Consider the following 15314-nt stretch of genomic DNA (forward strand, 5'->3'; position numbering starts at 1 on the left):
TGTCTTTAACTTTATTTTATTATCACTTACATCAGCAAGTCTTTGTATGTCACCCATTCAGTTCCCATATTTATTTATTTTTTTGACTGCAAAAGCCTCCAGAGGTGAGAGCCACCTCGGAGTTTTGCATTCCAATAATGTTTTATGTCTGCTCCACACCTCATACAATGATTTTCTAATAGTATGGTTCAAAAACCCTCTGTGCATTCTGACCATTCTGACCACAGGTAGGCATGCCACGCGAATCTGTTGTCAAATCCAATACATCTGAATTATCTAAGGTTATCCTGGGTGGCGCTGTGGGTAAAACCTCAGCGCCTAGGACATTCTCTCAACCAACAAAAACACGCCGCCTCATAGTAAATTTTTAGATCTGGCAGGGAAAAACCGCCTCCTTCTTTTGCATCTGTCCATATTTTATACTCAATTCTTGGCTTTTTAACCTGCTAGATAAATTTAGACAATCTTCTTTGCCATACATTAAATTGTTTTGTTCCACTGATAACCGGAATTGTCTGAAATCTAAACAACAGTCTCAGTAACACGTTCATTTTGATAGTTGAGATTCTACCCATCATTGATAATTTCATTCTAGTCCATATCTCCTGATCTCTCTTCACTTCATTCCACACCTTTTCATAGTTGTCTTTAAAGAGGTTTATGTTCTTAGATGTGAGCCAGACTCTAGGTATTTTACCTTTTTTTCTATCGACATACCTGTCTTTTGTTGTAGTTCTCCTATTTCTTTACTGTCCAAATTTTTAGTTAATATTTTTGTCCTATTTTTGTTGAGCTTAAAGCCTGCTAATTGCCCATACTCGTCAATCTTTTTCAAAGCTTCTATTGCACTGGACATAGGTTGTTCTAAATTCAAGACAACGTCGTCGGCAAAGGCCTTATACTTATATTCTTTTGAGCCTACACCAATCCCCTTTATTTCTTTTGTTGCTTCTATTTTCCTCAACAAGACCTCTAGTATTGTTATAAATAACAATGGCGATAGCGGGCACCCCTGTCTGGTTCCCTTTGTTATCTCAATTTTGTCTGTGAAGTTATTATGAACTATCAATTTAGCATATTGTTCCGAATAAATAGCCCAAATACCATTTAAACGTTTTTCACCGATATCCATAAATTCTAAATTTCTTTTCATAAAATGCCAAGACACATTATCAAATTCTTTTTCAGCATCCAGAAACATTAGGGCGGCTTGTTTGTCTCTCCTGGAGTCCAGATATTCCATTATATCAATTATATTTCTTTCTTCCCGCTCCCCCCACGGAATAAATTTATCCACAGGAAAAAAAGGTGCGTGGGTTTTTAAAAAAGTGAAATCACTCTCATCATTTATTAAGTTAAAAAACAGCAACCGAAAAGCACCGATCAGTAATGTTTGAGTTGTGCCTGAAAGAACTGATACAAGTGGAGACTGTTTCCCTCTAGAGGGAGCTTTTGAAACTGTTACAGGAGTGTAACCGGGGGATTTCCAGCTGCAGATAAGGATTCTGAGAACCAGAGATTGACCTTGGAACATTTAAAAATGTTGACAGGAGAGGCCATTGTGACTCTTTTATGTAAGATAAGCTGTTCGCTGGGACAGCTTCACAAGAAGATGGATGACATGACTTTTAAAGTTGATAATTTGGAACAGAAAGTGACTAATTTGAGTCAAAAAGCGAACACCAACACAGAAATAATTCAGGACTTGGTACAGGAACCCACTTTGGCAGGACAAATGGTGGAGGAGAAGGAGGAGAAGGAGAAAGCTGCTGTTGTTGAACATAAAGTAATACAAGCGGGATCCGTGGCTTTACAGAAGCAAATTGAGGACTATAAGTTGAGGCCTTTTATGACTGAATCTAGGAAAAGTCAGACTTTGAGGATTGGATCCCGGCTTGGACTGAAGAAGGAAAGTTGGAAAGATCCCTCTATGCAGGGATTAACGGACTTTTGGGACATGGACTTGGGCGTGGAGGAGATTGAAGTTTTGGGGGCCTTTGGATTTGGAGGAATCTTGAAATATGTCCTGAAATACTTTACGGACTTTAGCTTCAACTATGGAAATTTGGCTGACCTGTTCAGAAGGAAGAAAAGTATTGATAGGTTGGCGTTTCCCCGAGAATTGCTCTTTAGCATTAAAGAAAATGAAGAAGACCTGCAGAAGGGTCTTGGAAAAGAGTTAAGAGCCTCGGACATAAGATCACCAGGTTGATGGACTTTATGGAGTTGACGGAAAGGACTGGCAGAATCCGAAACCAGGGAGAGGAGATGGTGGAAGAAGATTGAAAAATTTAAAGTTTATGTATAGACATATGGTAAAACTAATGAGTGATAGAAAAATGGTGGAATGATTTTTTTATGGGCTTAGCAGAAATATTATAAGGAGTTAAGCGTATAGAAGTATTTTAGTTTTAATGAAAAATAAGGTAAAAAATATGTTATTTACAATATGATAGAAAATGGAGAAAGATGGAAAGGATTTGCTGAAACAATTAATAGAAGTGGAATACAAAAAGGGAGGTGAGAGGAGGTCGAGGAAACAAGGGAATGAAAGATAGAGTACAGAAAAGGGAGGATGTATGTTTTTAAATTGTTTTTGTTTTGTTTTATTTAGGGTTAAGGTTAGGGAGTGGGTTTAGTTTAGTTTAGTTTAATGTGTTTAGTTTTGAGTTTAGGTTGTGTTTTGCATTGTCTATGTACTGTTTTGTATTGTTTTTTTCTCTTTTGCTTTTTCTCCTTTGTCGTCTTCTTTTATTTTTTTTCCTTTTCCCTTTTTGTAATCTATAAAAGTAATAAATATTATTTAAAAAAAAAAATGAAAAGCACCGATCAGACATTGCATTTCGAGGCCTCCATCGCAAATTCAAATCTGGTTGCAATTTATTTTTTTTGGGGGGGGAAGGATCTTGGCTTTTTTAAAAGGGATTCGGCATTCGGGGAATTCCAAGATGCAGGATAGAGATGCATTCGGGGCGGCCTAAAGACCTCAAGGGATCCCACTCTGACATTTGGAAATCTCTCCTCTCCTAGGGCTCCCTTCTGGCTAGCCTAAGGGAGGAGGGAGGGGCAGGGCTGGCTACCCTGGCGTTGGGAGATGGGGGCCACATGGGGACAGAACGGGGTGTCAAGGGGCCATGGCGATCCAGCCGAGGATGAGGAGGGAACCACCATACGGGGCTGCCTTGGTCAGGATCGGGTCCCCTGTCACGGCGTGGTAATACAGGGCGCCAGAGAACATCCCCATGCCCAGAGACAGGATGCTGCCGGCCATCATGGGATAGCGGCAGTGGGGCACAGCCAGGAGGGCCAGGCTGTGGAGGAAGTGGTATTTGTTGGCCATCTCGTAGAGCTCTTTCAAGTCGTCATCTCGGTCGCTGCGGCGGAAATCGTGAGCCCCGTAGGCGCCCGCCCCGACGGCCGCAGCCCCGCTCAGCGCAACGAGCCGTCGGTAAAACGCCCCGGCGCCCGCCATATCAATTATATTTCTAACACTGTCCTTCATCTGTCTGCCAGGTAGAAATCCAGTTTGGTTCTTTCCAATCTCCTCTCCAAATACATTTTTAAGTCTATTGGCCAATAGACTGGCAAATAATTTGTAATCATTATTTAGGAGCGAGATTGGCCTATAATTTTTCACCTGCCTTATGTCCGTGTCTTGTTTGGGAATTAGTGCAATATGGGCTTCTTTCCAAGTAATATATTTTCTTTTTTTAAGAGGAAAAACACATTGGTTTAAAACGTTATATATTTCCAGCCTGCTGTAGGGGCTGTGTTGTTGTTTTTTAAGCCAAATTCAATGGAAATGCATTGTTTGAAGAGTGACTAGATGTATATGCAGAATATGTAAACGTGCACTGTGAAAGCTTTGTAATATTACTTTTGTGATTTTGGGTAAAATTGATGGATGAAGAAAGTGTTGAACTAAAAGCAAACTGTGTGCTTAACTTGTGTTTGTATCTTTTCGTTTCTAAAGGGACCTTTACAAACTGAATTTAAAATAAAGAAGCAAACTCCAAAATTAAAAAAAAATAATAGAAAAAATAATACTGGTTGGAGCTTTTCTCTGCTTCCTCTAGCTACTCTCCCACAATATATACTGCTGGGGAGGACAAAGCATATGCACAGCTTTGCCACCCATCTCTCAATATGCCCTATACATTTTACTTCTGGCATTTTTCTGATGTCAGCACATTCTGTCATTGTTGCCTCAGAGCCAATAATATTTATGCTTTAAAAATGCAGAGGAAAAGAACGATAATAGTTATTTTATATGGGTACATGGACAAAGTCTTGTTTGCTATGGCAAGTAAAAATTGCACAAAAGAAGAAAAAGTAATTCCACCAGAGTTAAGAAATCCATCTTAATATCATTCATAGAGCAATAAATAGCATTAAGTGGGCCAATCCAGACATAGATCATACAACCCTAAACCACTTGGAGACACAAGATGGATTTTGTTCCAGTCAAATAAATCACTTATTTTCTAAGGGAGCAATATTTACAGCAGTGGAAGGGGAACAAATTAACACTATTTTCAGTCTAGAAAAGGCCCAGGGGTGGAATTAAGAAGTATAGGCACATCGATCCCACCCACCCCTCACACCCTTTATTTATTTTTTATTAATGAGAACCTACAAATCCACTGTTTTATGGAATTGTAGTTGAACAAGGGAAACAAGAAAATAGTATTGCCGCTCTCTTTTATTGGTTTTGTTAAAATAGGATTTTCCATTCTGACTGGCCAATTTGACTGCAGCAGCCTGCTGCTGATATTATGGATAATGTTTTCTGAATGAAACTTGGATCAGAATGTTATGCCCTCCTGCATTTCAGATGGAAATAGGAACACTCTTCCTGGCCCAGTCAATTACCACCACCCCCGCTACTTTTTATCAGCCAAGAAGGGCAAGAGTCCGAAGCACAAGTCGTTGCCCTGACTAATACAAACACCTTGTCCACATCCTCAAGCCTTACTATCTGAAAATTATCCAACACAACAGGACTAGACAGTGCTCTGGACACCCATGAGACTCATCTGCTATAACAGCAGAGTCAAGATCCCAGCGGATGCAAGTGGTTTTATCCTCAAAATGCTTTGCAAACAAGTCACAGTGCTTACACATAGCTACCATTGGTTCCACCACCTCCTTGAGTCGGACTGTCTTTCTTCTTCATTAGCGATCACTTGTAGCTGAGTATACTGCTATCTTCAATACCACTATGTATGCTTAATGATGAGCCCACACCACTGTTCAGTTGTATGCAGCCAGATCTTTCCTCCATCTTTCAACTTGTTTCCTTTCCCTAAGTTCTGCAGTAGACCAAGGAGTCAAGTGGGAGAGGATGCTCAGAAGTGATCATGTCAAAAGCCTGAGCCATTCAGATGTTCCAGAGGCTGGCCAGGGCTTTGATAGGAATGCCAGTCATATCAGACAGAAAAAAACCTCAGCGTGATCTTTGTTTTGCAGCCTTTTCAGAGCATGAGGTTAATCCCCTGTTCTCCTTGTTTTCCTAAAGAAAATGTGATATTCAATGTTTTTGGGGGGTTTTCAAAATTTTTTATTGATTTTCCAGCTCCGAGACAGAGCACTCTGCATTTTCTGCCATTTGGGTGCAATCAAACTGCAGATTCTGAACTACACATGGGCTGATACCCCGGGATGCACCACTGATTTTTTCTTCAAAAAACTGGGAGGTACACCACCTAAGCTTTGAGCTACCTCTCCAATAGTGACCCATCAACACCAAACAGTTTGTCGTTGGCTTCCTTGGCATAGTTCTTCAAGTAGGAGTAGGAGTAGCAAAGTAAACTGCGCTATTAACTGACAAGGCCAAGCAGGCGTTAAAGATGTCTGTGCAAATAGGCTTTATCCAGGACGCTCCTGTGCCACGGAAAAGGTCTCTGTCCAAGGAGGTCTGGTCCTCTACTGAGTGTATCTGGGAAATGTGCCTCTTCTGCCTTCTGATAGGCTACACCTGAAAAGAGCCACTTCTGCCATTGTGAAAGCTGAGCCCTCTTGAGGTGGTAGGAGGACCCATGCAGCAGGATAAAGCCCACAAAAAACACCGAGAGGATCCTCTCCTGCGAGGGCTACAGTGCGAAGGGATGGAGTTCGTTCAGTGGAACAGGGGGAAATTCTCAAGATACCAGAAGGGCAATGATATACACTACCCCCAGTTAAACTCCTTCACAGATTGCATCTGTGACGTAAGCATTTTTGTTATCTTCAGGAGCTGCCAGTAGCATCCATACTTCCTGATTCGCCGCAAGGAAGTGAGCACACTTGTGGCTATGGGCATTCATATTAGTCGCATGTCCCTCGTGGCTAACAGGGCCCTTGGCCTCCCACGGCTGCTGGTGGCCACAGCAACAGCCTGGTGGTGGGGGATGGCGGTCCCCTCAATACTGGGGGGACTGAGCACCCTTCCTAGAAATATTGAGGGGGCTAAAGCCCTGGGTGTCTACGAGGTCTGCCCTGCCTTGTACCTGCAGTCAGTCATTCCGGCCAACTGAGGCAACAAGTCCTCAGTAGAGAATCAGCTCTGCTGGGATCATTGGAATTCTGCAAATAGCAGGGGCATCAGTGCCTTGGTACTTCATCCTCTGTTGGGTTCCTCATCGTCTTTTACAAAGGAAATGGGGCTGCTGCAGTTGGACAGTTGCCTTATTTGGTCATATGGCACAAATGGTTGGAGGCCCATGGTCTTAAAGCTTAAGACATGCCTGCAAGGAGGTGTGGGCCAGCTCTGACACAGAGCACTCTGCATCTTCTGCCATTTGGGTGCAATCAAACTGCAGACTCTGAACTACACGTGGGCTGATACCCACTGAATTTTTCTTCAAACATCTGTGGGCCTGGTGTGACACAATATCAAATTTCATTGGACCACATTGTTTTCCACACATGCATGCTTCTCTTCCCCCCTTAAAATGGAAGCAAGTAAGTAAAGATACACTGCCTCCGATTCCCATATCCCTTAGTTTGTCATAGGCACCTGTCTGCAAAGGTCATCCATCTGGGCGACTATAGGGATCAGATGGGATTACCATGAGGAATTATAAAATATACATCAAGCCATCGTGCCCACGATGAAAGCATTGTGTTGACTGGGTTTGATATATTGACGATAATTTCTTCTTAAATCCCATAAGATTCTACATTCATGCCCTTTTGCCTCTGCTGCCCATTTCTCCTTGCCTGACAAGTCACGTACACAGCCCAGTTGTCGCCAGGCAGGCTCCTGGGTCATCAAAGACAGTGGGCAAGTTTCTTTGATGTAGGATGTTAATCTTAGGGCCAGGAAACAGATCTCACATGAAGGTGATAATGATCCTTGTCCTCCTGGCCATCCTTCTTATCATATATATTGCTTGTTTATCACCTCCGGGGTTGCCAAATGCTCTTCTTTGTAGTTCTGTTCTTTGTTTACCCTGTGCTTAATTAGTTATGGTGGTTTAACTTTCTCCCCACGTGGGTTTGTGGAAATGCTCAGAAAAAATCTGATTGGTTCTTACGAACACTCTGTAAAAAGTTCTTTTGTGAATAAAAACTACCTGGGCCAGGGGCTGCACACGGACAGGCACAGAGAGACACGATTATACGCACCCTTCCCAGAGTCTTGCTGGTTCAAGTCTCTGTGTGTATTCTTATTAATCAGAATTCAATCCTTCCTTTACTTTGGGAACGCCTCAAGTAAATATCCTTCCTTTTCTTTGAGAACGCAACATAGTGGTGCCCCGTGTGAGGCTAACTTCAAGGAAACCGTGTGAGGCTAACCTAAAGGTACCTCAGCGTGTGAGGCAAACTTAAAAAAGGGAAACGTGTGAGGCTAAGCTAAAAAGAAAACCTCAGCGTTTGAGGCACAGCAAAAGGAAACCCCCAGGATTGAACTCCCCTCGGAGCTAGCACCGTGCTGTCCCTCGGTCGCGGTGGATCATCTCCTGCAAAACGATTCCCGGACTTAGGATCTCATTCGCTCGGAACGAGCCCCAAAGACGCGCGTCTATTACCCTTCAGGTGAGATCATGGGAAGCAAGCTTTCACATGAGCAGGAAAAGCATAGGAATAATTTGTTATTTTTGCTAGCTCAGGCAGGGCATGATAAGCATTTAGCACCCTTAGTAGAGAAATTGTTGTTAGAGATTGCTAGACTGTGCCCCTGGTTTCCAGAGGGGGGTACTTATGACATTAAGAAATGGAATGAGCTGGGAGATGCACCCCATAGACATCCTGAGACATCTGTACAAGTCTTGCACCCCTGGCATTTGTGTAGAGACGCAGTTGGAAAGCTTTCTAACCCTTTGCTCCAACCACCAGTTGTCTCTGTGAATGCAGCATTGTTGCAACCCCTAGCTGCTTTTAAAAATACTATAATATTCTTCCCTCCATCTCAGCCTCTAGATTTCCAGCCTCTCTCTGAGGACTCTGAGGTCATGCCAAAGGTAATTCCACTGGCACCTTCCTTTGCCAAAGATTTGCCTGGGTCGAAGGTAAATTCCATGGACCAATGCCCGCAAGGGGCTCAGACCACAGTGCAAAAATTGGTTATTCAAAATATGGCAGAAGGAAGCAGTGAAGAAAAAACAGCTGACACCTTACCATTATTAGCAGTCTGTCCTGTTGTTCAGAATGCACAGGAACAGAGAGCCCATGAATCATTGCCCTTTGCAGTTTTTAACAAATTGAAGCGAAGTGTGACAGAAAATGGCTTGCATGGCATTCTTGATGGGCTAAGAGCAGCCAGTACTTTACTTCCAAACCTTGAAGCCTCTGAAGTTTCAATGAAACAATTGGCTTATGAAAATGCTGATTGCAAGACTGCTCTTAAAGTGATGTACCAGAAGTCAGAAACAGAGATTGCTCAAATGAGTAAGCCTTGCCAGAATATTGACACCGAGACTCACAAATCTGCCCTCCTAGCAGCAGCTTTGTCTCCTTCAGCTCATCCTGCTAAAGACAGGCAATGCCACGACCGGTGGCCTTCCAGCCTGACTCTAAATGGGAGAACAAAGTCTGTTGTGCCAGCTGATTGTCAGTCTTTTACTGAAGCTAAATTAGAAGCAATAGCTGGCTCTTCTAACACACTTGCTTTTAACACACAGTCTCCTGTGACAAATCTGCGCCATGCCGCTAAGGGCAGTGCTGGTTTGAATCTACTGACAGCAGAACTTGCTACTTTTCAGTTCCAGTTCCCTATGGTGGTTTATAAAATTAAGACATAGCATACAGGTCTGATTTCCACCTCAGACAGTGAGACTCATTCTTCATCGCTATTGCAGACTGTTTTTTCTCCTTTCCTCCCTGAACTTAAAATTCCTAATGAATTTACTTTACAGCAGTTGCAGAGTTTTGGGGTCACTTCATACGCGTGATTTTCCTTAATACATCCTACAGAACTACTCCCCCCCCCCCCAGACGCTGCTGACAGAATAGTGATTTTAGAGTGGCTACTCTCTGATTTGCCTAACACTGGATTTGATATTGCTGTTTGTTATTTGCTTTTTTCTAAAACAGGAGCATGAGTCCCTAATGAGTTCTTCTCTTTTCTATTAGTTTGCATTTACTGACTAACTTGGGATAGTTTATTTTAACCCTCCTAAAGATTCACACCTAGTTTTAATTTGGTTTCTGTCCAAAAACAGGTTCCTATTCAACAACTCTAGAGTGATTAACGTATAAGGATTCTGAAAATAACTGGCATTTTATATATATTGCAGCTAATCAGGAAACTGACAGAGACCAGTCTACACTTCCACTGCATTTTGTGATTTTTGTGTGAAGTGGGATTTTTTTTATCACCTTTGGCTAATTCCTCTCTTTCTCCTATGCTAGATTTTAATCTACTCTCTTTGTTCTTGACACTGAAATATCTCTTGACAAATAGAACTATGCCTTTCTATGCTGCTCATGTTTACTCTCACGTTTGCTCCCATACAGGATTTCCAAGATGTAATTTCAGAAGGAAATCAACATACTGATTCTGCTCTGAAATCTTTCTGTCCATTATTTTCTAATGTAATTGACAGCCATGCATTTTTTCATCAGGGAACTATGCAGCTGATAAAATATTTTTTTCATTCCTCTGACACAAGCTAAGGATATTGTTGATGGATGTCCTTCCTGCGCTTTAACTTCTGCTAACTTTACCTTAAATCAATTTTTTCCTTTCCTAATAAATTTTCTCCTATGAAATGCCATTGTAGGAAAGAGGTATCTCTGGAAGTACCTCTGGAACGCCCTCTAGTGACGTAACAGCAGCTCCCCAACCTGCAGTGAGAGGGACCTGTTCCTTTAATTACCTAGGGGCAGGATGCCCTACTGTTCTTACTTCCTCAGGTCCTGTGTGGATTCCAGGTCGCTGTATCCATCCCTATGGGCTAAGACATGCGCTTGCACCAAGGCCTGCAGAATCCCATTCCAGACTTTGCAAGGATCATGACCCTGACTTCGCTTCTACAGGCTCAGCAGCCCCGTGCAAAAGTCCATCGTGTCCATCCTCATCCTCGAAAGGCTGAGGGATGCCCAAAGGTGACATGGGGAATGCTGAAGATTTATTTATTTATTTATTTATTTACGGCTATTAGCCCATAAAATATGTACAAACATAAAAACACAGAGACATAAAAACAGATATATCCAACAACAGAAGGTGAACACCACGATGCAAGGGTGGGTCATTGAGCAGAGCCAAGTGACAGCTTGGGGCCAGGAGAGCTCCAAGGGACGGATCACAGAAACGGAAAACTGAAGACGAACTCCGACATGCACTCTCATCATAACAGTCCGATTAGTTTTGATGTTGTTGTTGTTTTTTGGTGGTTTTTGAGTGTGAGATAACCGCATTCAGAAATCTCGCCACCTGCAGAGTTACAGAAGGATCTGTATCCTGCAAAAGCAGTGCGGCGTGTGACTCAACAGGCCTGCCAACCAAGCGCAGTAAAGTAGGACCCAGGAATTTAGCCCTGGCTATGCTATGTAGGGGACAGTTGAACATTATATGTGAAAGAGATTCAACAGTTTCCCCGTCACACACGCATAGCGGAGACACCAAACCCTTGGAAAATCTGTGGTTCAGCAGGTTCGATGGAAAGACATTGAACCTTGCACGAATAAATGCAAGTCGGTGTGGTACTGATGAAAGAGATGACATGTATGATGGAAGGCCAAGTGGAGGGGTTATTCCGTGATACCTGGGGGAGCAGACACCCCCACCCCTGGCGAGGTTGTGTTGATTTTCAATGTCCGCTAATCTTTGCTCAATAAGGCTTTTGGCTGAGCGTACGTTCATCTTTAAGGAGTCCGCTGGGGAAATTCCGATGCTCAGAAGTTTGGCATGGATTTTTCCTACCCACGGATTGACAAAGACGTCCCGCCAGAGGCACTGAAAAAGGTAATGGTCGGGAAGCCTATGCCAGCTGGACAGCCAATAGCCAAAGACTCGCTTCCAGATGACAGTCTCCAATGATGCAATCCCTAACTACAGACGTATGGCTGCGTTGCTCTCACACATGGGGAGTTTCAGAAGGCGACGGAGAAACTGATTCTGCAATGTCCCCAGTGATGTTAAATTGGACCCTGGGGCCCAGAGCGGGGCAGCATAACAGAGGGTGGAAACCACTTTTGCGTGGTATACCTTCAATGCAGAAGGGATGTGAGAGGCTCCGTCGACCGCAAAAAATTGGAGTAGAGTATAAAGTATTGTTTTCCCTTTGTTTAGTAAATACTGTATCTGTGGCTTCCAGCTTAGATTGTGATGAAAAAAGACTCCCAGGTATTTAAATTTGAAAACCTGTTCTAATTGGACTCCATCTAACTTCCAGCTGTAAGTTTTCCGAGACCTGGTAAAGACCAGGACTTTAGATTTCCCATGATTAATTGTCAGATGGTTAAGTTTGCAATAAGCCGCAAAAATCTTTAGAGCTCTGCATAAACCAACTCTAGAGTAGGAAAGGATCGCTGCATCGTCGGCATATAGGAGCAAAGGGCAGCGAAAATCAGCTAGGCGGGGGGCATGAATGTTGGCTTGAGACTCGTTCAGAAAGAGCTTCATATCGCTAATAAACAGGTTGAAGAGGAGTGGGGCCAAAATGCAGCCTTGGCGCACACCTCTATTTATTGGGACCTCGTTGGATAGGTTTCCCGCCGGTGTGAGTCTCACTCTAGCCGACGACCCATGGTGTAATTGGGTTATAAGCCATAACAGCCTTCTATCTATGCCCCATCTCTCTAATTTCTTCCATAGGCAATTTCTTGAGATACTGTCGAAGGCAGCCTTTAGGTCTATAAAAGCGACACATAGGCGTCCCCGACTCAGGGCAGAATATTTTCTGGCAAGATGATACATGATTACCATATGGTCAGAGGTCGAGTAATTGTTCCTAAAGCCCGCTTGCTCATGGCCAATCAAAATTGAGTCGTTTGCCCAATGGGACAGCTTGGACAGCAAAAATTTTGCATAGATTTTCCCGATGATAGACAAAAGGCTGATGTTCCGATAGTTCTCCGGGTCAGCAGGGGGACCCTTTTTATGGACTGGCACGATCACGGCCTCCTTCCATGACCTAGGGATAAGCCCCGTAGAATTAATTGCATCAAAGACTTTGGCCAGAATTTCAGCCCACCACCTCGGTTGCGCAACAATAGCCTCAGCAGGGACTAGATCCGGCCCGGGGGCTTTGCCCGTTTTCAGATCTAATATCAAGTCCATTATCAGGTCTGGGTCAGTGGAGGGCCACAAAGGTAGATGGTCGGCTCGGAGTTCCGTGGATGAGTTGGATTCCTCTGCCAAGGAGAAATATTTACTCAAGAATTGTTCCCATGTGGGCGCAGGGATAATCGTCAGTGGGTACTTCCTTCCTCTTTTGTTTATCAGAGCCCAAAATTCCTGTGGTCTGCGGGATCTCGAGGCCGCAATCAAGGCTCGCCAACGTTTTTGATACCACTCGCGTTTGGCCAGCTTTAAAGTCTGTTTGTATGCTCTTTTGGCTTGTAAATAGGAAGATGGTAGAGCCTGGGCATTAGAGTTTTTGCATTCATTATAGATGGAACGAAGAAGGGATCTTGCTTGTTTGCAAGAGGTGTTAAACCAAGGGGCCCCAGCACTGCAATGCGCCACTTTCGCCTTTTGAGGAGGTGATGTAAAAAAAGTGGTAAGGTTTGTTATAAGAAGGTTAAAAAGTTTCAAAACCGAATTGGAATCTTGTAAATCAGTAGTTATTTGAGGTGAATGCTGAAGACCTTGACCTCTGATGCCAGGACACAATTTTAGCATCATGATGTTCCAGAAGCACCAGAGACTTTTTAGTAGCTTTAATAACTCAGCTACATATGAACTCTATGCTGATTTTTACCTGTATACTATTTGGTTTTTTGCTACCTAGTACTTAATGTATGTATCTTCTCCTGAAACTTCTTCTAGTCATACCTATAATTTGTGGGTGCGTTTAACTAAAATTACTAATGTCTCTCATTTTTGTTTGAGTGAAACATATGATATGCACACTGCCTTAGAAAACTGTATGATTCCAGTTTGTAAGCAGCTTTTCATATGGCACATGCCACACACGTGGGAAAGTGGGTTTTTTAATGGATTTCTAAAGGTATCATTGGTTATACCAATCTCCATGATTGGGGAACGGTGATGCAAAGTTACCCCTCAGTGCAATCTCATTATACACACCTAGAGTTGCAGCACCGCCAGACGCCTCTTGTGCTCAGATTGTGAATTGCAGTAAGAAAGCAACTCGCTGTCTGGACACAGGAAGGCCAACTTGGAATTGTTCACGTGTTCAGCAGAGAACTTTTAATTATGCTCATGTGCGCTTATCAGATGGCTGGTTTTTAACGTGTAATCAAAGAAGTTATAACTACATTCCCGCCAATTTATCTGATGCTCAATGCTGCCTTAGCCGATTGACGTTAGTTATGCCTAGTTGCTCACTTTTAGAACAAAACAGGCGGCAGCACTCAAAGCGCCCTCAACGTCATGCCGAAAGATTAACAGCCATGTGTGACTCCAATCTACAGCTTTTTTCCAAAGCAGAGTATACTTCCTTGGCTGTTTCCTTAGTGGGAGTTCCTGCTTTGGCTATATACAATGCTCGCATGGGTGCTCACCTGGCCTGTTCTTTGACAAAATCTATAAATCATACCTCATGTGCTTTAGCTCTTTTAAATCAAGAACAGAAGATTTTAAGAGAAGCTGTTATTGCACTGAAAGCTTCTGTAGACTATCTCTTGCTACGCCAGCATCTAGGATGTCAAGTTGTGTCTAATCTTTGCTGTTTTAATTTGACATGTGCAAAATCAAATTGATCAATTGCAAGCACTAGCACACAACATCACACAGGATGTTCTTCCCTCCTGGTGGGACGCTCTGTGGTCTTGGTTACCACAGATTGGGTGGTTTTGAACCTGGCTCATGTATGGTGTGCTAATCATTGTTGCCCTAATTGGAACTTGTTGTTTTTTTAAATGTATCCCTTCCTTGTTCTCTCTCTGCACTACCTTTTTTCCACGCCCTCCTTCAGGACCGTCTGCTAGAGATCTTCATGTGATACAGAAACACATGCCGGAAGATTATGAGGACGCAATGCCTCTCTTCTCTTAAGCCTTCCTGTACACAAATAATAAATAAATGAAAAGGGTGAGATGTAGAGCACGATGCATTTTCTGCCATGTGGGTGCAATCAAACTGCAGAATCTGAACTACACGTGGGCTGATACCCCGGGATGCACCACTGAATTTTTCTTCAAAAATCTGGGGGTACACCACCTAAGCTTTGAGCTACCTCTCCAATAGTGACCCATCAACACCAAACAGTTTGTCGTTGGCTTCCTTGGCATAGTTCTTCAAGTAGGAGGCTTCCTTAGCAAAGTAAACAGTAGCAAAGTAAACTGCGCTATTAACTGACAAGGCCAAGCAGGCGTTAAAGATGTCTGTGCAAATAGGCTTTATCCAGGACGCTCCTGTGCCACGGAAAAGGTCTCTGTCCAAGGAGGTCTGGTCCTCTACTGAGTGTATCTGGGAAATGTGCCTCTTCTGCCTTCTGATAGGCTACACCTGAAAAGAGCCACTTCTGCCATTGTGAAAGCTGAGCCCTCTTGAGGTGGTAGGAGGACCCATGCAGCAGGATAAAGCCCACAAAAAACACCGAGAGGATCCTCTCCTGCAAAGGCTACAGTGGGAAGGGATGGAGTTCCTTCAGTGGAAGGCCTAAAAACGGAGATGAGCACCCCATAATCAAATTTTATTAGACTGAACCATCCAGGAGTCCTTTACCTTTACCTTTAGTTCTTTGCTTCCATTTTAA

The 15314-nt window shown here is 43.2% G+C and overlaps 1 protein-coding gene across 1 annotated transcript; it reads right to left on the reverse strand.

The window, feature by feature from the left end:
* Positions 1–2870: 2870 nt before the first annotated feature.
* Positions 2871–3674, reverse strand: LOC310753922 (transmembrane protein 256 homolog). Its single transcript, XM_083595265.1, has one exon. It carries the CDS (start codon positions 3500–3502, stop codon positions 3125–3127), a length of 378 nt encoding a protein of 125 aa, XP_083451391.1. The 5' UTR covers positions 3503–3674; the 3' UTR covers positions 2871–3124.
* Positions 3675–15314: the final 11640 nt, after the last annotated feature.

This window comes from Podarcis filfolensis (assembly GCF_964270895.1).
Source record: "Podarcis filfolensis genome assembly, chromosome: W".
Taxonomy (NCBI): Eukaryota; Metazoa; Chordata; class Lepidosauria; order Squamata; family Lacertidae; genus Podarcis; species Podarcis filfolensis.